The sequence below is a fragment of the Geotrypetes seraphini genome, chromosome 15 (genome assembly GCF_902459505.1).
Source record: "Geotrypetes seraphini chromosome 15, aGeoSer1.1, whole genome shotgun sequence".
In the NCBI taxonomy this organism is placed as follows: Eukaryota; Metazoa; Chordata; class Amphibia; order Gymnophiona; family Dermophiidae; genus Geotrypetes; species Geotrypetes seraphini.
The window spans coordinates 43,956,944-43,980,153 of NC_047098.1; the positions used below are offsets into that span (position 1 = coordinate 43,956,944).

General features: G+C 44.9%; 1 protein-coding gene across 1 annotated transcript in view; it reads left to right on the top strand.

Annotated features, from left to right (window-relative positions):
* Positions 1 to 23,210, top strand: part of RPS6KB1 (ribosomal protein S6 kinase B1) — a 142,766-nt gene that overhangs the window by 101,922 nt on the left and 17,634 nt on the right. The window contains exons 12-13 of the mRNA XM_033921296.1: positions 9,920 to 9,997; positions 15,026 to 15,133. Of these exons, the coding sequence (XP_033777187.1) occupies positions 9,920 to 9,997; positions 15,026 to 15,133 (186 nt within the window). The remainder of the gene's footprint in view (positions 1 to 9,919; positions 9,998 to 15,025; positions 15,134 to 23,210) is intronic.

A 23,210-nucleotide genomic window follows, 5' to 3' on the forward strand; every position in this document is an offset into this window, starting at 1 on the left:
TATGCGTTTCCTCCATTTCGTCTCATTCAAAATACTCTGGTCAAGCTCAAGTCTGACCGGGCCACCATGATTCTGATTGCTCCTCAGTGGCCCAGACAACCTTGGTACTCCCTCCTTCTGCAACTCAGCCGCAGGGAGCCCTTCCTTCTACCAGTGTTTCCATCTCTGCTTACGCAGCATCAGGGATCTCTGCTTCATCCCAACCTGCAGTCGCTACACCTGACAGCTTGGTTCCTCTCAGCGTAACTCCCCTTCAGTTTTCACCAGCTGTGCGGGATGTTTTGGAAGCTTCAAGGAAGCCTGCTACTAGACAATGCTATTCCCTGAAATGGACTAGATTCTCTACTTGGTGTGTTTCTCAGCACAAGGAGCCTCAACATGCCCCCTTGTCCTCGGTTTTGGACTATCTTTTGCACCTGTCTCATTCTGGCCTCAAATCTACATCGATCAGAGTCCATCTTAGTGCAATTGCTGCTTTCCACCAGCCTCTTCAAGGGAAACCTCTTTCTGCGCATCCTGTGGTTTCCAGATTCATGAAAGGACTTTTCCATGTAAATCCTCCCCTCAAACCGCCTCCAGTGGTTTGGGACCTCAATGTTGTTCTTTCTCAGCTTATGAAGCCTCCATTTGAACCTCTTAACAAGGCTCCTCTGAAATTTCTCACTTGGAAAGTGGTGCTTCTCATTGGCCTTACTTCTGCCCGTCGAGTGAGTGAACTTCAAGCTTTGGTTGCGGATCCGCCCTTTACAGTGTTTCATCATGAAAAGGTGGTCCTTCCCAAATTCTTCCCCAAAGTGGTCTCGGAATTCCATTTGAATCAATCCATTGTTCTTCCTGTGTTTTTTACGAAGCCGCATTCTCATCCTGGAGAATCAGCTCTTCACACTCTGGACTGTAAGCGTGCTTTGGCTTTCTACCTGGAATGCACCAAGCCTCACAGGACTGCTCCTCAACTTTTCATCTCCTTTGATCCGAACAAGTTGGGACGCCCTATCTCTAAGCGCACCATCTCCAACTAGATGGCGGCTTGTATCTCTTTCTGCTATGCCCAGGCTGGATTACCCCTTCACAGTAAAGTCACAGCCCATAAGGTCAGAGCAATGGCAACCTCTGTAGCTTTCCTCAGATCGACACCGACTGAGGAGATTTGTAAAGCTGCCACTTGGTCCTCGGTTCATACCTTCACCTCACACTATTGTCTGGATACCTTCTCCAGACGGGATGGACAGTTTGGCCAAACAGTGTTACAAAATTTATTCTCCTAAGTTGCCAACTCTCCCTCCATCCCATTGTGGTTAGCTTGGAGGTCACCCACTAGTGAGAATACCTGCCTGCTTGTCCTGGGATAAAGCAATGTTACTTACTGTAACAGTTGTTATCCAGGGACAGCAGGCAGCTGTTCTCACGTCCCACCCACCTCCCCTGGAATGGCTTCTCTGCTAGCTATCTGAACTGAGGAGACACGCCTGGTGCATCGGGCGGGAAGGCACTCGCGCATGCGCGGTGTGGGCAACTCGAAACTTCTAAAAGTTTCTACAAGCAAATATGCTTGTGAGATGTCCGCATCGGGGCTCCGTTGGATGACGTCACCCTACTAGTGAGAATAGCTGCCTGCTGTCCCTGGATAACAACTGTTACGGTAAGTAACATTGCTTTCTAGCCTATGGGAAAAATATATATATTTTTTTTTTTTTTGGGGGGGGGGGGGGGATCTGAAATTTTTATTTATGAAGGTTCCTGGGGTCAGAGATAGGGTCCCTGTTCCCTAATACCCCTTTCCCTGAATTTTTTTTAACTTCAGGGATGCCCCCTCAGGCTGTGTTTGGTATGATTTTGCTGGTGGTGGCCATCTTGAATTTTAATAGAAGCTTTTGAAAATTAGATCAATCTACCTCAAAACCCCTCATTTTTTCTCAATATCAACTGGAATGGACAACTTGGGCTATTCTGATCCCAATTAATACCAGTTTTGCGCTGGATGGTCGGCTGAGGAATGTCCATGTTCTGTGTGCCGCAAAACATGTAGGTGTGGGTGGGGATGGGAGCCTTGGATATAGCTTCCCTGGAATCCTCTAGGGCTGGGGAGCCACAGGAAGTCCATTTGGATGGGAAGAAATCCCTCCCGGAGACCCTAGAGAGGGAAGGCGCAAAACACAAGTGTCTGAATGCTGCAGAATCCAAGACAACCCAGTCTGCCCTTGCAGAGATTTATGGGGCCACCTGTTCAGGGGTTTACCACAAATTTTGTTAATCTTCTATTGAGAGCTTATTTATTGAGCTTGGGATGTTCTGCACTGCCTGCGGGTACATCAGTGGTAGACTAAGGAGGCCTTCCTCTCCAGAATGCCTTCTTGTCTCTAAGGGAGCTTGTACATACCCAGAGTGACCAGACAGAAAATAACTGGGAGGATTGGAGGTCAGACTCTTTGCCTTTAATATCCCAGGGAGAAGCTTCTCTCCTGGAGAATTCCACTTCCTTTTACAGGACCAGTAGTCAAGAGGCAGTAGTTTCCCTTGACCAGGATGAAGACCTGTCAGTGTGGTGACTTTTAGGTCTGCTACCATGCTTCACATGGTTACAGATGTGCTCAAGGAATTAAAATTGAAATCTCCACAGTTGTCAATCTCATTCAGTCAAGAGCAACACTAATGTCTAGAACATTTCTTTTCCCACGTACCCGGATATCACTTTGTTAGTCACTGAACAATGGGAGACCCTAGAGCAGGGGTGCCCACACTTTTTGAGCTTGCAAGCTACTTTTAAAATGACCAAGTCAAAATGATCTACCAACATTAAAATTATAAAAATACAGAAAGCACACTATACGCAGAGAAAATGTTAATTATCATTTATATTCTGGGGTTTTTTCAAAGAGGTCAAGGCAGATGACTCTATGCACTGTCACCTCAGTAACAACCGTACAAAAATAGACAAATATACCCCCCTCCCTTTTTACTAAACCGCGATAGTAGTTTTTAGCTCAGGGAGCTGCATTGAATGCTCCGCGCTGCTCTCGACGCTCATAGGCTTCCTGCGCTAAAAACTGCTATTGCGGTTCAGTAAAAGAGGGCAATAGTGCAAAATATAGACAGCAGATATAAATTCTCAAAACGGACACATTTTGATCACTAAATTGAAAATAAAATCATTTTTCCTACCTTTGTTGTCTGGTGATTTCCTGAGTCTCTGGTTGCACTTTCTTCTTCTGATTGTACATCCAATATTTCCCTTCTTTCAGCCTGTATGCTTCTTCTCCAGACCTCATTCCCTCTCCCCCTGCCCTTTCTTTCTCCCTGCCTCCTGTTCTTTTTTTCTCTCTTCATGCCCCCTTTCTTTCTTTCTCTTTCCCTTCTTTCATTCTGTCTCCTGCCCCCTTTCTTTCTTTCTCCCTACCCTCCCCAAGCCACTGCTGCTGCCATCAGAGAACAGGTCCCCAAGCCACCGCCGCCCCAAGCTCTCCCTGCAGAAGCATCGGGCGACCAGCATTCCTCTCCCTGACGTTGGAGAGGAAGTTCAGGGTCAGCCAGGCAGCGATTGGCTGGCCCGGAACTTCCTCTCTGACGGCAGAATTGACGTCAGGGAGAGGAAGGCTGATTGGCCCGGTAGATTGTGAAGGCAATGCGAGTCTATCACGGAGCCCGCAATCAACGTATTGCCCTAGAGGGTTCTATAAAGGTGGCTAAACTTTATCTTATGGCACCAGAGTTTTAGCAGATATTTAGCCAGCCAAGAGTGGACTCCTTAGTTGCCCAAATGACAAAATGCACCTCTCTACCTAGTGAGGAAGACGTGATGTTAAAGGATGCGCAAGATCTTGGAGTGGACGTAGTTCTTGAGAGACAGTTTGAGTGCTAGCTGTGGGCATCAAAGCTGCAGCAGTAGGCTTGTTCATGGCACATGCTTGCCACACCAGATTGCGACTGAGTCTTGCTGCAGAGGAAGATGTATGCTCCCAACTGGTACTAGAGGCGCAATTTCATTGACGTACCTTGGCTGTGGCAAGAAGTCTCCGATTTCTTTCAAACTAATTCAACCAGAAGTGTGACTTCTTTGTGGGTAGACATGGCGGCTCAGGAAGAACATCGCTTTTGGATCCTCGGTATTGCAGACAGGCTCATCTGTCCCACCCTAGACATATGACACTACTTTGGTACATAACCTATCGTACAAAATCCTATGTTTATGTAACAGAATGGATGGTTCTGGATAATCTTTTTTTTCTGTTAATATATATAGGAAACTGTACTGCCCGCCTTGTGAGTTTTTCTTCTATATCCCTGCTTTCTGCCTTGGACAGGTCCATAGTTCAGAAATGGAGATCTTATCCTGTCAGTTGGATGAACATTTAATTTATTAATGGCAAATAATGATGAGCTTGTTTGAGCTTTCGAACTCCATATGTGTTCATGTTTGTTAGTTGCACACAGCAAGGTGACTATTGTTCTTTTCATGAGTTGGAGCAGAAAAAAAACTTATTGTATTACTGGAGAAGCTCCCTGTGTCTCTCCTGAGTTCTTCTGTTGTAGTGGTGATCGATTGCTTTGGTACAAACTGAAGAGGGCACTACAGTCCACTGGGGAAGGAGGCAGAGTTGAAAAGATGCAATTGACATTCTTCTGCAACAACTTGCGACCAGGGGATATTCACCTATTGTACAGATTCCTATGTGTATTAACAGATTATCCAGGTAAGAACCTAATCTTCCCATTTATTTCCTACATTAGATGTATACATGGATTCATGTCATCTTTAGGTTATTGGCTTTTTAAAAGGATAACTGCTTGAAGTTTATCACCCAATGACTTGGTGAACAGTATGAAATGAATTGCTAGTCTCTGCGCACATTCCAATAGACAAATATCCTTTACTAATACTACATCACAATTGAGAGCCTGCCTGAAGAGGCCTTCAGGTGGTCTGTCTTCTATTTCTTTGCATGTTTAGGATGCCATAAGTTTGTTTTGTTTGTTTTTTTTACTTTGTGACTTTCAGTAATTTAAATATTGTAGAGGGTGGTACCACTGAAAGTGGGACAGTCGTGCTACAAGGATGTCACCTTGGTTGAGAGGGGAGGAGTTGAGGTATGCATTCTGGAGTACAGTGCTGATTAATATACTGTACTTGTTCTGGGAATATATTGCTATTTCAGTTTTAGTCACTGGATGGTGACAGTGTACTATCTTTCATAGACATTTTCTTTAGTTGGAAAAGTGGAGCATTCAAAAAAAGTGTGAGATCCTTTGAAGCTGACTTGACTAAGCATTTTAACTTGCCAAGGACATTGCAAATCAGTTACTTTATATTATAGTTTATTTCTGCTCTTTTGAGTTTGCAGCTACATTTCAAATGGATTCTAATATTCTGGTGTCATGACTCCCCATTTGCAGCACCCCAGGGAATTTTTCCTCTTACTTTGTGTCCCCAACCCTCACAAAGTCTGGTCATTGTAATGATAGGACTCTTTATGGAACCCTGCAATTATTGGCACTGAATCTAACTAGTAGGTGTCACCATTAAGCAGTGACCATACTATCCTCTTCCCATGAACAATATCTCTGTAGCATATCTAACCAACCTGAGAAGAAGAAATTCTTTCATCCCCCGCCAGACCAGTCCAGAACTTGTGAGTTGTGATGGTTGACCAGCAGATGGAAACATAGCAAAGCATAGTGAAACATGCCCTATAAAGTCATCCTGCAGCCTGAGTTCTCCATCATTTCTCCTCATACCTCAGATTTATAACACAAAAAATAGAGATTTCAAGAAGATTTATGTTTTTTGTGGTAGGCATTGCAGAGTCTCTGGATGCATTCAGTATTCCGAATCCTCCAGTCTATGGGGGTAACTCTGTAGGGGATCCTATTTTGGAGAGTATTAGGAAACTTTTTTTTTTTTTTTTTTAATGCATCCCATGGTTCAAACACTAATAGCTGCAGAGTACAAGCACATAAGTGGGGCAGGGCTGATTTTTCCCTTCAGTCCAGAAGATGAGAGGACTTCCTGAAACAGTGTGATCTTCACTGGTTAGAATTTTACAGGGAAGTTGCTTGTAAACTTGGGAAACGTAGGCTTATATTTAAATATGTAAATTTGGGGATTTTATTAAAGTATTCTCACTTAGCAAGGGAGTTTAAAGGATAGGAGTATTATTATTATTTTTTTTTTTTTAGCATAGTCTGTTACAGTTCCTAGTCTAGCATTTTAAGGAGGCTAAAAATTTGCTATAGTAACAGTATAGATAATAGGCACAGGAAGCTCCCCCATTCCATGCACAAGACCCAAGAGACAGGCAGTGCTCCAGAGTCTTGATGTATAGATGAGGCGATTATACAGGGAAGGTTTTAGATTTGTTAGTTACTGGGCAACTTGAAACACTAGCTAAAAATAATGTTGTGAGTATGTACTTAAGTGAACTTGGTAGATAAATTAGCATACAGCATCACAATCTTAAAATGTGCGAGATGAAGCATGACGATGTATAAAGGATAAACACAATGCAAATGACATATGTATAGACAGTTATTCATACAGGATAGCATGTGAGTCAAACTGCATCAAACAATGTCCATGGCAGATGTAGAGAAGGGGCATGGGCACCATATTTGACAGTTCATGGAGTCACAGTCCCTTAATTTACTGTAGCTTCTACGATATTGTAGCACATTGTTGGAAAAAGTGCTAAACGTCACTTTGAAAACAGGATACCGGGCTTGATGGACCTTTGGTCTGTCTCAGTATGGCAGTTCTTATGTTCTTAAGTAGGACACTTCTGAAGCAGAACGTTAGAGTTGGTAGAAGTGTGGCAGGTTTATCATGTAACTGTTATCTGGAAGACTTTGTCTTTGCTGAGATCAGCATAATCATGGCCATTCAGGGAAGGAGTCTGCTGCACTTTCTGTCAAGGCAGTACATCTCACTTATCTTATATGCTTTATATGACCTTACAAGAACATCTGCAAGGAAATGGTGATTGTTGTCTCTGCCAGGCATCTTCAATATCTAAAGAAAATTGGTCAGGCAATACAGCTTTCAAGACAAAAACTTAGCAGGCTTACTCAAAGTTGCTATTTTGAGAAGGACTAGTGAAATATGATGAAGGATTTGGGGGCATCTAGGCTTCAAAGGTTTCCCATGGACAAGACTGCCTTCTCCTGTATGCTTCCAGCCAGATTCCAGGATACGAGGCATTTAGAGATTATTCATTCTCGTTCTTTTCATTGTTATTTTTAAAGCAGTCAACCCTCCTTTTAATGTGTCAGTACAGGAGACGCTCAAGTAGCGAAGACTGGTGCTTCTTAAACCAATGAGGAGCTGTCCATGTCTTGATCTTTCAGTTAGGCAGTTGCTTTTAGATGCCAAAAAAATGTTTTTTTTCAAAACCAGCCAAAACCAAAAGCTAAATTTTGGTTGTGTGAATGTGAATTGGTGAAGCCCACTGGAGATTGTCAGCTTGCAGTTGACAACCCTATGCTAAACCATAGGAGATTACCACTCCAAGCAGCAAAACTAGACAACCAAATCTCCAATCTACTGATAACAACCCCAGACTATAAGACATTCAGAAAAGAAATAGACTATACTCTTCAAGAAATCCCTGACAAAGTATTAACACCACAAGTACCTTCCTTCCCCCCATATTCTTCCTAACCCCCAAATCAACCTGACTCTCTTTTTACCCTCTCTAAAAAATAACCAGAGATCTTCTGTTGTAACCCTCCATCTATTACTCTTTTGTAATCCGCCTTGAATAGCAAGGTAATGGCAGAATAGAAATCTCTAATGCAATGACATTCCAGTCCCAGGAGCTTCAAGCACAGAATAATATCTGAGCGAGCAATTTTTAAAAAAGACATCTCAACAAGTCTGGCATGTTTGTTCCCAAGTCAAGTTAAATATCCTCTGAGAAAGGAACTTTGTGAGAAGTGTTTAAAGTCATGATTACCAGTTTTTTATACTTGTTCAAACTATGCACAAGTAATGAGAGAAAGTAGCACCGAGATGTTTCCCATTTTGTATTCGCTTATAAAACTGATTAAGGACAAGCATAGTATAGATCCTTCCTTAAAATGGGTAAACATACTAACCTGATGCATAATCCAGAAGAAGAAAGCACGTTGATGATGTTGACATTAACCTATGCACCACGTGCCTGTGAGGGTGTCACTACTGTTTTGGGTTTCACAAATTTTGTGGACACATTGTTTTAGAACTGCTTTTCATACAATTGGATTTATTCACTTGGTGGCTTATCAATATCTAAATAGTACTGCCATCATACATTGGACACCCAAGGAAGGCTATTCAGGTGTCCAGTATATGATGGCAGTACTATGTTGGGTCTGCATCATTTATACAAATTTTTGCATAGCAGCTTCATTGGATTGGTATTACACATCAGTGTTTGTTTCGTACATTTTGGAGTATATGTACATGTTTGTATACAGCAGCTACTTGCATTTTTAGCTATATTGATTGTTTTTGTTATTGATCTGTATTTTTATAATAAACTTTGTCATCAAGAACATTGGTTCCACAGTTACTTTTTGTTTTGGATCTTCCTCTTCTTTGTGGAACTTTTTGGTGGTGTTTTTTGTTGTGGATTTCAAGTAAACTATCCCATTCAAAATCCTCATCTTGACATATAAGGTCACCTACCTGGACAAACCTCACTATTTATCTTTATCCATTCCCTATACTCCTGTTCATTCCTTACGCTTGTTGAACTTGCGTTGGGGTAATTCCATGTCAACTGGTCCAGTTTCAAGGAGGGTCCCCAGTTGATTTCTTTCACAGAAACAAAATAGTGGTGTAAATAAAGAGGTCCCTAACTCTGGACCTAGTTGAGATCATGCCCCAAAACTTTGGATATCCCCTGAAAAAATTTTTATCAATTTCTGAGATGGTTGAGGGGAGCTCTGGGCCACTTGACATAGATGGCTAGTCTTGTCTAATTCCAAAATGGCACACTACAAATCTACTCGACAATCTGTATTTTCTTTCTATTACCTAAACTATGGAACCATTCCCCCCCCCCCCTGTATGTGTAATGAACTGTCCTTCCGTAAGTACAAATCATTTTTTCATTTCTGGCTATTCACCCTCAACTCACTGTAGCACTTCCACAAGTGTTTATTTTAGCCTATACTGTATGTCTGGGTGCCTGGATATGCTGTAGATAAATGAATATTGCTAATTTGTGTGTGTGTTCTTGATCCCTTGCTGTCATATTTCCTATCACAATTATGGCATTCCATTCTTGTTTTATTTTGTGACTTTAGATCGTACACTGCCTAGATCTGTCTGCCAGTACATGTAGTATAAAAATTTTTTAATAAATAGACACAAACACAGATTCCAGCAATTGGGAAGTAAGGCCAGTATGTGGCAGACTTCTATGGCCCATTTCCTGAAAATGGCATGGTAGACCAAGAACATTTACTATGTTACAATACATTTTGAGGCTATAAAGAAGGAGAAAGAATTCATTTGGATTAACAAATGAGATGCCATTGCTATTGTTTTGTTATAAAAAACAATGGAGAGCTCAAGCTGTAGGATGCCCTTTTAGGGTATGGTTCACAATGCTTTATTCTTTGTCTCCATCTGATGATCGACAGATATGACCCACATGTTCTGGACTGGTCTGGTGGGACTCAAGGAAAGAAAATTAACAGGTAAGAACTAATTTCTCCTGACTCTAAAGTCAACTCAAGATTTTTCCACATGAGTGTTCAGCGTACATTGCTCTGCTGTTGAGATAATGGGCTGGTCAAACTGGTAATTTCATGTGATTATAAAATCTTATTTGCTATAAACTTTGTCAGCAAAATGTGAGAGCATTTTGTTTGTTTTTTTAAATTAGTTATTGTTCCTTGGTGCAGCTACTTTATGATTTACTAGGATTTTGGTTTTCTGTAGGCTCATCCTTTCTTCAGACACATAAATTGGGAAGAGCTCTTAGCTCGGAAGGTTGAGCCTCCCTTTAAACCATTATTGGTGAGTAAGCTGGCAAACTAGCACTTTTACATTTCTCTTGTAGTTGTAATGAAGCACCAGAAACTTACTGAATGTAGATCATTGAAACTGGAACTAATTAATCTTGGTTTAGAGCTAAAGAGCTCATTTTTGCTTTTGGGAATGTTCACTGTTATTTCAAAAGTGCAAAGATCCTATAGTTATTTCAGAAACTCTATTTATGATTTACACAAGCATATCAAATAAATATAGAAAACCTGATTTTTAGAAGGCTGGGATTTGCATGTGAAAATTGCAAATACTTGCAGATGTTAAATGGGTGTGGTTTAGGGCAGGGCTTGGCCAAAATACATACATGTATTCCCCATTTCAGGAAGGGAATGCATGTCTTAAGAGCACCAAGATCAACATTGGGATTTACACTTGTTCCCAGCATACTTAAGTTTCATAAAAGTGTCTATTTGGGCAGTTCTCTTTAGGAAGAATTAGGGAGGTTACCCCCATAATCTTTCTGGTCCCCCCCAATGAAATTGATAGTGCTATATGATTGTGGGCTCTGTACCTAATTGGGAACATAAACATCTAGGTTTCCAAAATGACTGACATATTCTGCACTTAGATTTGTATGTTCTGAAATACCAGACTTATATGTGTAAATGGCAACACTTAAGATATCTGTTGCCTCTTTTGCTCTAGACCAGGGATCAGCAACCTTTTTAAAGCAAAGAGCCATTTTCTCCTAAAATGTTTTACCCAATATTTACATAGAGCTGCAGTGGGTAGAGAAGGAGTTTGAGAAATGATTTTTAATGTGATATGGGTATTTATGCATATTCTGAAATCTCTTTAGCAGGGTAGGAAAAGCCTGAGACTTGGAAGGCCAGAAAAATTTTCAGCTCTCCCCTTATCAATCATTTGCTGCAAAACTGGGGGGGGGGGGGGGGGCACCAGGGAGCTCGAGAAAGATCGATGTGTGAGAGCTGTGCTCCTGTCTCCACCACCTGTTAAAAGCATTCCATACCTTCTGTAGTGACTTTTGTCTAGCCTGCTTGTGCTCCCACAATGCCGTCTCCTAAGATGGGGAAAATCAAAGTGGCTTTTGCCTTTTAATACTGGTGCTAAATGATTGAAAGCCGATCCCCCTTCCTTGACGAAGTCTGACACAAGCAGGCCTGACTCTTACAATATGGCGGAGGTGATGGGACATCTTCAGTGAATCTCGGACATGCTGTCTGAAAGCAAGGATGATATAAATGACATTAAAACTGAAATTGTAACCATCATGGTTAAAATATCGGCCCTGGAGACAAAAATGATTCAGCTGAAACGTAAGAGTGGTCAAATTCACTGGAAAAACCTCCCTGTTTCTATATTTTACTTTCTAGTCATACACCAGTGTTTAATGGCAGCAAACACTTACTTAACATACTCTTTCATATCCACTTTCAAAAAAATAAATTGTGAAATCCATAGTCCAAAAGCTTTAAACAAAACCATCCAGTATAGTAGAGAGCACTTATCTTTAGATGTCTTGTTTGTAGCTTAACTTTAGCATTACAACAGACAGTCCAAATGAATCCAATCCAATGCAGCCAGCATTTCATGGCAATACCACTGCTGTATCAGAGCAAATAAGAATAAGCTCATCAACATCAGCAGTGTGAAGCATGAGCTTCAAACAGTGCCAGTGATTGAAACGGGGAGGGTTGAAAAATGTCCTTCCTCCACCATCCTAGCCCAGCATCTGCTCCCTCTTCCTCCCCTCCTGTCTTCCTAACTTGACATCCCTCTGTCCCTTCTCTGTTCCCTCCTGCCCTCTCCCATCCCTCACTCCCAATGTCCAGCATCTATCCAACATTCCCTTTTGCTCTGGGATCCAACATATCCCTTTTCCTCCCTCTCATACACACCAATGTCCAATATGACTCCCTCTTTCTTCCGCCTCCTCTTGTTTCCTAGGTTCAAGATCTCTCTTCCTCCTCCTCCCACCACTATGCACTATATCTCCCTCCCCTCCATCCGTATGTCCATTTCTCCCTCTCTCACTACTCATCCCTCCTGCAACATATTTCCTTCCCCCCAACCCCATTCACAAATGTTTTTTTTCTTGCTTCAACAGGTCAGAGGCAGTTCCTACAGCTTAACCTGGAAGCCTCTCTTCTGTCATGTCCCACTCGGGCAGAAATAGGAAGCTCTGACAGAGGGTGGGATGCGGCAAAGGAGAGGCTTCTGGATTAGTGGCAGGCAGCTATAGGATTTTCCACTGACCCGTTGAAGCAAGAAAAATGAATGCGACCGTGTTAGCTCAATGCAAGGAGCTAAAGTAAGATTAGCCGCAGCCATGTGATCTAAAGAGCTGCATGTGGTTCGCTAGCCTTGGGTTGCCAACCCCTGATCTAGACATTGTCAATTGCAAAATAAGTTCTGCCACTACATGTGGCTGGTAAATACACATCCACTCCTGCAAGTATTATAGAAAAGTCTCTACATCTGCAGATCTTTTTAAGATACTACATCCAAAAGGTAGATGAAATTTAATGTGGATAAATGCAAAGTGATGCAAATTGAGAATAATCATCAAAATTATAGTGAACTTATGCTAGGGTCTACCTTAGGACTCAGCACCCAAGAAAAAGATCTGGTTGTCATTATAGCCAACTATGCTGAAATCTGCCCAGTGTGCAGCTGCGGCAAAAACGGCAGAGAGGATGCTAGGAATTATTAGGAAAGGAATGGTAAATAAAACCAAGTATATTATAATGCCTCTATATCAGTGGTTCCCAACCCTGTCCTGGAGGACCACTAGGCCAGTTGGGTTTTCAGGATAGCCCTAATGAATATGCATGGAACCTATTTGCATGCCTGGCACCTCCATTATATGCAGATCTCTCTCATGCATATTCATTAGGGCTGTACTGAAAACTCGACTGGCCTAATGGTCCTCCAGGGCAGGGTTGTGAACCATTGCTCTATATCACTCCATGGTGTGACCTCCCCTTGAGTATTGCGCACAGTTCTGGTCACCATATCTCAAAAAAGATATAGCGGAATTAGAAAAGGTTCAAAGAAGTGCAACCAAAATGATAAAGGGAATGGAACTAGAGAGCTGCACTTGAACAGGGTTGTTGCGGAACCCATGGGAGTCCCCTTCAGACTTGAGGGATCTTGCGGGGCTGGAATTAAATTTTTCAGGATCTCTCACAATAGTGTATCTTTTCTTCTCTGTTGCAGCCACACTTGCTCTCTGTCAAGGAGAGCTGCCACCAGCCTTTGAAGAGACAGAGAGCGAGTGTGGCTGCAACCAGAGAAAAAAAAGGTAAACTCCCATGGGATCCCCAGACAGGGAGGGGAAGAGATGCTGAAAGATCTGCACGGGAACCAGCTTGATAGAAAAATAAATCTTCAGACAACAAAGGTAAAAAAAGGAATTTATTGACTGAAATACATTCACTTTTGAAACTTTATAGCAGATACCTTTGTATTGTGTTCAACAGAAAAAGAATTGTATTTCTGGCTTTATTTCTCCACTGTTGCAGTACTTGGTGATAGAGAATGACACGGGGGCAAATTTTTCCCCATCCTCGCGGGAACTCATTTTCCTGTCCCATCCCCATGAGTTCTTTTCCTGTCCCTGCCCCATTCCTGCAAGCTCTGTCCTCATCTGCATAAGCTTCAAACACTTTATAATCATAAGTGTTTGAGGCTTGTACGATTTAAGGCAAAGCTTACAGGAATGGGAGAGTGACGGCAACAAAACTCACAGAAACAGGACGGGGAACTTGAATTCTTGCGGGGACAAATTTGTCCCCGTGTCATTCTCTATTTGGTGACCTTTGCTCTAGCTTGCGGGGATCCCCAAGCACTGCCAACTGAGGACCTCCTCCAAAAGTAGACGGAACTCCCTTCTACCAAGCATAGCGGTCACTGGCAGCATCCTTGAGCCATTGAGGCACCAGCATGTATGGCTTAAGGATGTTGCTGCTGCCTGCCAAATTTGCTAAAATGGACTTCGGAGGAAGTCTTTAGCTTGAGGGTCCTCATTAGCTGCAGTATTCTTCAGCTTGGACAAGAGATGGCTGAAGGGGGATATGATTGAGGTCTACAAAATCCTATGTGCTGTAGAATGGGTAAAGGTGAATTGCTTGTTCACCCTTTCAAAAAGTACCAAAAAATCAGGGGACACTGAAAAGGTTTGAACAAGTTCCTGGAGGAAAAGTCCATAGTCTGCTATTGAGACAGACATGGGAGAAGCCATTGAATTGGTATCGTGGAATGTTGCTACTATTTGGGTTTCTGCCAGGTACTTGTGATCTGGTTTGGCCACTGTTGGAAAAGGAGGGAGGGCTAGATGGACCTGACCCGGCATGACTATGCTTATGTAGCAAAATTTTGACACGTCCCAACCTGGACATCTTAATTCAAATGTGTACAGTCTTTCTAAAAATCTGCCATCACATCTCCTGAAATATATCGCTGGGGAGATGTCACTAGCTGAACTTGATAGCCATGCAGACCTTAGGGAGTTCTTGAATTGTATGCCAGTCCCCTTTAAAGTTTAGCCAAGTGCTGCACAGGAATACTAATTTTGTAAAAAGGCACACAATGTAAAGGATGTATTTGGAATCCGAATTTAATCCGTTCCAGAACCCCGTTCGAGTTCCAAGACAATTTTTCCCATTGAAAATAATAGAAACTGGATTAATCCGTTCCTTGGTCCCACAGTGCAGCTTAAACAATGTCACAGCAAAACCATTTTAACTACCAGCCATTTTGTTAGATCATATTTTTTAAAATACTTTTATGGTACAATTTAGAAAATGTTTTAAAATCATTGATTTTCCTCATTATCCTTGTTTCTTCCCCTGCTATTAACCCTTTAACACCAGTATTTCTAGGGTCCTCACAGGCAACAGCCAGATTGCAATGGTCCTGCAAACTTTCCCCTATGACTGAGCCCTGCCAAAGGGCTGTGGACTGGACCCAGGCTTCATTATTAAGCACTAAGCTGTCTGTACTATAATCCCTTAACCTAATTTTGTTTTCACAAAGCAATCTGAAGAGGATGTGAGCCAGTTTGACTCAAAGTTTACACGCCAGACACCTGTCGACAGCCCTGATGACTCAACTCTTAGTGAAAGTGCCAACCAAGTCTTTGTGGTGAGTGGGTTTAAGATGTAATGCTTTGTATGAATGCTTTTGTGATGTAACTAAACAGCAGATGCACCAGAAATATTGCTGTTAACTTGTCTGTGGTTCTGGAACAGAGAATTAGAGATATAGGGATGAAAGGTGATTGCTTTGGAGGATCATTTGATGTCCATACAAAAATTTGTATTTTGTACAACTGAGAACAGATATCGGTGCTAAATGGCAGCCTTTCTGTTCTGGATGAAAAAGCCCACCACCAATGCTTAAGACACAGGCCAATTAACAAGGTAGCAGAATCACTGAGTTCACTAAAGGGAAGAAAAAGACCTCAGCGGGATTAGGGTGCCTGCTTTGCTGTCATCACTGATTATACCTACAACCTCAATCATTGCTCTAAACTCCCACTTTTTTAATCAAAAAATCATTGTTTCACTTTAAATGTTATTTTAGTGCATAAGTGTGTCATTCTGGATGGATGGGTAATATCCCAGTGCTTGCAAGCTGTGCAGAAGGATTCCACTCTGGTTTTTGAATCCCTCCTATTTCATCAGAGGGCTCTGCTACTACCTTCAATTTTTTCCTTCAGCACGCATGCCCGAAGGAGTCTCTCTAATCTGCTGTACTTATTTCTTTATTTTTTTGGTATTTTTGTGAATTTTACTTTATTTCTGATGCTAAGAACTCCCCTGGTTGAACATCCAGTTCTCCCTGCATGGAGGAGAAGCAGACTGAAATCTGCAGCTGACAGACTGATCCCTTGTGGTACCTGTTGGCTAGCCTGCAGAAGTCTTTTAGGAGCTCGGGGCAGTTCCCCTTGTAGCATTGCTCGCCTACTGCGTCACAGGTGTTTGAGCACAGGCTGTTAGGCATCCATAGGGGGCTCAGTGAGATCTTGCAGGGTCTTTTGTGGTACCTGTTGGCCAGCCTGCAGAAGTCTTTTTGGAGCTCGGGGCAGTTCCCCTTGTAGCATTGCTCGCCTACTGCGTCACAGGTGTTTGAGCACAGGCTGTTAGGCATCCATAGGGGGCTCAGTGGGATCTTGCAGGGTGCCGGCTGTGTTTCACCTCCTCCCTTTCTTGTCTGCAGGTCACCGTGTCATTCTTTACAGTACATCAATCACCGAAGGAGAGCAAACAGTGGCCCATGTCATATTCTGCAGAACCTGGGTTGGATAGTGAATTTTTGAAAGAGCATTCTGACTCTTTCACAGTCCTTGGAATACTTTGGTGTCTGATTCAACACAGCAGACAGCCGTGTCTATTATTTATTTTATTTTTATTTTTTATTTATTCAATTTTCTATACCGTTCTCTCAAGGGAGCTCAGAATGGTTTACATGAATTTATTCAGGTACTCAAGCATTTGTTCCTGTCTGTCCCGGTGGGCTCACAATCTATCTAATGTACCTGGGGCAATGGGGGGATTAAATGACTTGCCCAGGGTCACAAGGAGCAGTGTGGGTTTGAACCCACAACCTCAGAGTGCTGAGGCTGTAGCTTTAACCACTGCGCCACACACTATCTTCCAAAGGCACACAGAAACAAGCTTTGCAATCAGCTTGCCAGCCAAGTGAGCTCTGTCCACATGACACTATCTCCAAGTGCTAGGTTCCATGATGGCCACTATAAGTGTGGTTCCATGGGCAAAAGCCCACATGCATTCTTTTCAAAATGTGTTATTGTGCTGGTCACCTCAGTCAGACTCCCTGCAGATGCCCTGCCCTGGAAACGGGAAGCCTGGGGCCAGTATGAACTGGTGGCTCCATCCTCAGTCATTAGTCAGGGGTATACCCCTCCACATAGCTTCCTGGTTAATTGTGACAACAGATGGCAGCCTGTTCTGCTGGGGGCTCACTTCAACCATTGTCCGATTCAGGGAATTTGATCGCCCACCCAGAGAAGTTTCCAAGTTTATTAAATAATTTGATTTATCACCTATTCAAAATTCTAGGCGATGTACAAATACCGTATTTTCGCGGATATAACGCGCACCATTGTAAAACGCGCACAGGGGTATAGCGCGCAGAAATCACGATGATATGTACAAAAACTTTTCTATACCGCGCTCAGGCATATAACGCGCATGCTGCCCGACTCTCCTCTGGCCACCCCGACTCTCCTTTCGCTCTCCCCGACTCTCCTCTGGCCACCCCGACTCTCCTTTCGCCCTCCCCGACTCTCATCTGGTTGCCCCGACTCACCCTGACTTTCGGTGCACTGCCCCGACTCTCCACTGGTTGCCCCGACTCACCCTGACTTTCGGTGCACTGCCCCGACTCTCCTCTGGTTGCCCCGACTCACCGTTCACCCGCCCTGACTTTCGGTGCACTGCCCCGCCTCTCCGTGCCTGTCCCCCTTGAAGTCCTGTCCCCCCTTGAAGGTCTGCCTGTCCCCCCTTGAAGGTCTGCCTGTCCCCCCTTGAAGTCCTGTCCCCCTTGAAGGTCTGCCTGTCCCCCTTGAAGATCTGCCTGTCCCCCCTTGAAGTCCTGTCCCCATCCTGAAAGCCTGATGCCCCCCCTCGACGTCCGATTCTTCTCCCCCCTCGGCAGGACCACTCGCACCCCCACCCCGAAGGACCGCCGACTCCCCCGACAATATTGGGCCAGGAGGGAGCCCAAATCCTCCTGGCCACGGCGACCCCCTAACCCCACCCCGCACTACATTACGGGCAGGAGGGATCCCAGGCCCTCCTGCCTTCGACGCAAACCCCCCTCCCCCCCAGCCGACCCGCGACCCCCCTGGCCGACCCCCACGACCCCCCCCACCCCCCTTCCCCGTACCTTTGGAAGTTGGCCGGACAGACGGGAGCCAAACCCGCCTGTCCGGCAGGCAGCCAACGAAGGAATGAGGCCGGATTGGCCCATCCGTCCTAAAGCTCCGCCTACTGGTGGGGCCTAAGGCGCGTGGGCCAATCAGAATAGGCCCTGGAGCCTTAGGTCCCACCTGGGGGCGCGGCCTGAGACACATGGTCGGGTTTGGCCCATGTGCCTCAGGCCGCGCCCCCAGGTGGGACCTAAGGCTCCAGGGCCTATTCTGATTGGCCCACGCGCCTTAGGCCCCACCAGTAGGCGGAGCTTTAGGACGGATGGGCCAATCCGGCCTCATTCCTTCGTTGGCTGCCTGCCGGACAGGCGGGTTTGGCTCCCGTCTGTCCGGCCAACTTCCAAAGGTACGGGGAAGGGGGGTGGGGGGGTCGTGGGGGTCGGCCAGGGGGGTCGCGGGTCGGCTGGGGGGGAGGGGGGTTTGCGTCGAGGGCAGGAGGGCCTGGGATCCCTCCTGCCCGTAATGTAGTGCGGGGTGGGGTTAGGGGGTCGCCGTGGCCAGGAGGGTTTGGGCTCCCTCCTGGCCCGATATTGTTGGGGAGTCGGCGGTCCTTCGGGGTGAGAGTGCGAGTGGTCCTGCCGGGGGGGGGATGTATCAGACGTCGGCGAGTCGGCCGGGCAAGAGGGCTTGGGCTCCCTCTTGCTCCGATCGTGGATGCGGGTGCGGGTGGGAGCGCGTGCGAGCGGTCGTTCGGGGTGGGGGTGCGAGCGGTCCTGCTGGGGGGGTGAATCGGGCGTCGGGCGGGGTGGGAACTATGTTTAAAAACTTTTGTATACCGCGCTCAGGCATATAACGCGCGAGGGGTATGCGCGGTACGTAAAATCACGTATAACGCGCGCGTTATATCCGCGAAAATACGGTAGTTCAAAAATTTAGGTAACATATCAATCAAACATACAATAATTTGGGTAAAAAAAGTATACTTATTTAAACAGATATCAATACATTTAGGAGATATTTCTACTTAAAATAGTAAAACAATAGGAAAGTTGTTTAATGGTTACATTCTTTGTTACATTCAAGGGAAGTACATTAGGAAGGGAGACAATGACGATAAGCAAAGAAATAAATAGATTGGCAATGAGGAAGATTTTAATCATTAAAAGCATCTGTAAATAGAAAACTTTTAAGTTTGGTCTTAAATTTTTCTAAGTTTTTTTCTTGTCTTAGATAAAGTGGAAGATCATTCCATGACTGAGGGCTGTTATAGAAAAGATTGTATTGCGCCTAGTATTAATAACTTTTAATGGGGGGATAGCTAATAGATGTTGATCTTGTGATCTAAGAGGTCTGGAGGTAGTATAAGGTATTAAGACTCTAAAAATAAAGGCAGGAGTTTTGAATTCTAAAGCTTTGAAGGTAAGTAAGCATTGTTTATATATAATGCGGTGTGCTACTGGAAGCCAGTGTGCCTTCTTGAGTAAAGGTGAAACATGATCAAATTTTTTGGCTTTATAAATAATTTTAATGGAGGCGTTCTGAATTATTTGTAAACGCCTAAGCTCTTTTTGTGGCAGACCTATGAATAAGGCATTACAGTAATCAATTTTAGAGATTACAAGGGAATGAAGTAGGATGTTCAATGATTTTGTGCATAAAAATTTTGATACAGATCGGATCTGGCGGAGTCTGTAAAAAGTAGATTTTACTACTTGGCTAATGTGGTCGTGGAAGGATAATTTATTATCAAATATTACTCCTAGAATCCTAATATTTTTGGCCATCTGCAGGGAAATGCCTTTAATAGATATAGGAAAGAGAAGTGTTTCACAATCTTTCCATGGAAAGAGCATAAGATTGGTTTTCTGAATATTTAAAGCTAGAAAACCAATCTTATGCTCTTTCCATGGTTGATCAACAGGCTGGAACTTTGAGCCATTCGGCTGGCTTTGCAGAAATTGCAGAAGAATCTGGAAGGACAAACAGTCCAAGTTTTCTCACAGTGCTACTGCGGTAGCCTATGTCAGTCGCCTGGGAGGCACCAATTGTGCCCAGCTGGGTCTGGAAGCTCATATACTGTTCAAGAGGGTAGAATTTCATCTTCAGGTGCTCTAAGGGGTGTATGTAGCAGAAGAGGACAGTGTCCAAGCTGATTTCCTCAGCAGACACGCTGGATCCGGGCAAGTAGACGCTGTCATTACTGTGGTCGCCAGATGTTCGATCTCATGGTAACAGCACAAAACAAGAAGGCGGACAGATTCTTCAGTCTAAGGTCCGAGCCTAGAGGCACGGGTCCAGGCGTGGCCCTAGCGCGAGCTGCTGTTTGTATTAAGACCATTGAGGGAACCTTCTGAGTATCCCTTGTGCGTTAACACCTTGCGCTCAAGAGCCATGCTGTAAGAGCAAAGCAATCTGGATCTTCTATGATCACTGGTCCCTGAGAAAGGCCCAGTTGCACTCGCAGCCTAAGTCTGGGACCTGTCTGAAGACAAACTAGATCTGTAAACCATGGTCTGAGTGGCCAATCTGGAGGCACAAGAATGACCTTTCCCTGATGGTTTGTGATCCTGTGGAGGATCCTTCCTATCAGGGAAAGGTCATTCTTGTGCCTCCAGATTGGCTACTCTGCTCAGGTCTAAAAAGTTGACAATGGCCTCTGCCTATGCTAAGGCTTGAATAACTTTCCAGCACTGGTGCATCAAGGAAAAGGAGGAACCTTTCTCTGCTCCAGTGTCAGTGGTGTTAACCTTCCTCTAGGTTAGCCTTGACAACAGATTCACCGTGGTATCCCTTAGAGTCCAAGTAGTGGGACTCTCTTGTTTTAAGGCTTGAGAATGAATAACTGCACTGGTGTCTCATTCAGACATAGCCATATTCCTGAAGGGAACACTGCATATCATGCCTCCGATAAAATTTACATTGCCAACTTGGGATCTCAATGTGGTTTTGCAAGGTCTCAGCCAGGCTCCATACGAACCATTGATCTGACGCTCGGAACTGTTTTCTGATGGCCATTACCTCAGCCAGCAGGATCTCGACGTTACAGGCCCTTTCTTGCGGAAAGTCTGTCTTCAAATTTACCGAAGGTGGAGTCTTTGTGCACCATTCCATCCTTTTTGCCGAAGGTTGTTTTGGCATTCCATATCAATCAGAGAGTCATATTGCCGGCGTTCCACTCCACAGGTTCTAAGAAAAAGGAATGGATTCTAAAGAAGTTGGCTGTTAGAGTTCTTCTCCAATATCTTGTGGTCAGCAATGAGTTCTGGCTATCTGACCATCTTTTCTTGCTTACACATCCAGCTAGATGTGGAGCACCAGCTTCCAAGGCCACTATTTCTACATTGATCCATAGAGCTATTTTGTCAGCATATATTGTTTGTGGGAAACAGTCTCCTGTTTCTTTAAAGTCACATTCAACTAAAAGCATGGCTTCATCGTGGACAGAAGCTCAGGCAGTCTCCCCAAGGAGATTTGTAGGACAGTGCCTTGGTCCATTCTACATACGTTTCCCCAAGTTGTACAGAGTGGATGTAGTGGCAAAGGAGGACTCTACCTTTGGGTCCTCAGTGTTATGAGCTAGCGCAGTAGTCCCGCCCTAGATTTTAGGGACTGCTTTTGTACATCCCATCCGTCCAGTATAACATACCTATTGCACTAGAAAAAAAAGATTAGGTTCTTACCTTGATAATCTTTTCTAGTAGATAGGTGTGTCATTCTGTACCCCCATCCTATCATTTATTTTTTGTGCCTGCCTTCGGAAAGCAAAGTTGCTTACCTGTAACAGGTGTTCTCCGTAGACAGCAGGGCAATGCAGCCACACTTGATTGGTGAAGTCTCTGACTGAGCCAAACAGCATCAGTACTCTCTCCCATAGTTACAGTAAGCTTTTGAGCTTACTGAGCATGTGCAGGATTGCGTACTCCTCGAGCCCCCTCCCCTCCTTCTGTCAGTTTATTCTCTAGCAAAAGAGATGAGGGGATGGTGGGCAGGCAAGTGTGGCTGCATTCCCCTGCTGTCTACAGAGAACACCTGTTACAGGTAAGCAACTTTGCTTTCTCCAGAGACAGGCAGGGGATATTCAGCCCCACTTGACTGGTGATTCCCAAGCTGAAGAAGTATACGGGGGGTAGAAACAGTCTATAATGTGAAGAGGTTACGCAAAACTGATTGTCCAATGCGAACATCTTGAGCTAACCTTTGGTCTAAGCAGTAATGCTTGGTAAAAGTATGTACAGTCAACCAGGTAGCTGCTCTGCAAATGTCCTGGATTGGAATGGACCTCAAGTTTGCAATGGAAGTTGCTGCAGCACACAGTCTATGGGCCCCAACAGAATCAGGAGGCTGTAGATGAGCTCTTGTGTAGCAAAAATGTATGCAATGTGAGATCAAAGCTGAACGTGCTCTCTTAGTTGCAGGTTGATCACAGGTAGGTGGATAGTAAAAGACAAATAATTGAGAGGATTTCCTAAGATGAGAAGTAGCTTTGAGGTTAAAAACCAGTGCTCTTCTGCAGTCCAAGGAATTAAGTTTTTCTTCCACCTCAGAGGCATGTGGAGATGGAAAAAATGAAGGCAAGGTGATGGTTTGGTTGAGATGGAAATCTGAAACCACCTTCGGATGAGCTTGTAGATGTACCGTATTTTCACGCATATAACGCGCGCGTTATACGCGTTTTTACCTACCGCGCATACCCCTCGCGCGTTATACGCGTGAGCGCGGTATACAAAAATTTTTTTACATAGTTCCCACCCCGCCCGACGCCCGATTCACCCCCCCCAGCAGGACCGCTCGCACCCCCACCCCGAACGACCGCTCGCACGCGCTCCCACCCGCACCCGCATCCACGATCGGAGCAAGAGGGAGCCCAAGCCCTCTTGCCCGGCCGACTCCCCAACTCCCCGACAATATCGGGCCAGGAGGGAGCCCAAACCCTCCTGGCCACGGCGACCCCCTACCCCCACCCCGCACTACATTACGGGCAGGAGGGAACCCAGGCCCTCCTGCCCTTGACGCAAACCCCCCTCCCTCCAACGACCGCCCCCCCCCAAGAACCTCCGACCGCCCCCCCAGCTGACCCGCGACCCCCCTGGCCGACCCCCACGACACCCCCACCCCCCTTCCCCGTACCTTTGGTAGTTGGCCGGACAGACGGGAGCCAAACCCGCCTGTCCGGCAGGCAGCCAACGACGGAATGAGGCCGGATTGGCCCATCCGTCCCAAAGCTCCGCCTACTGGTGGGGCCTAAGGCGCCAATCAGAATAGGCCCTGGAGAGTCGGGACAGCGCACGGAGAGTCGGGGCAGTGCACGGAAAGTCAGGGAGGGTG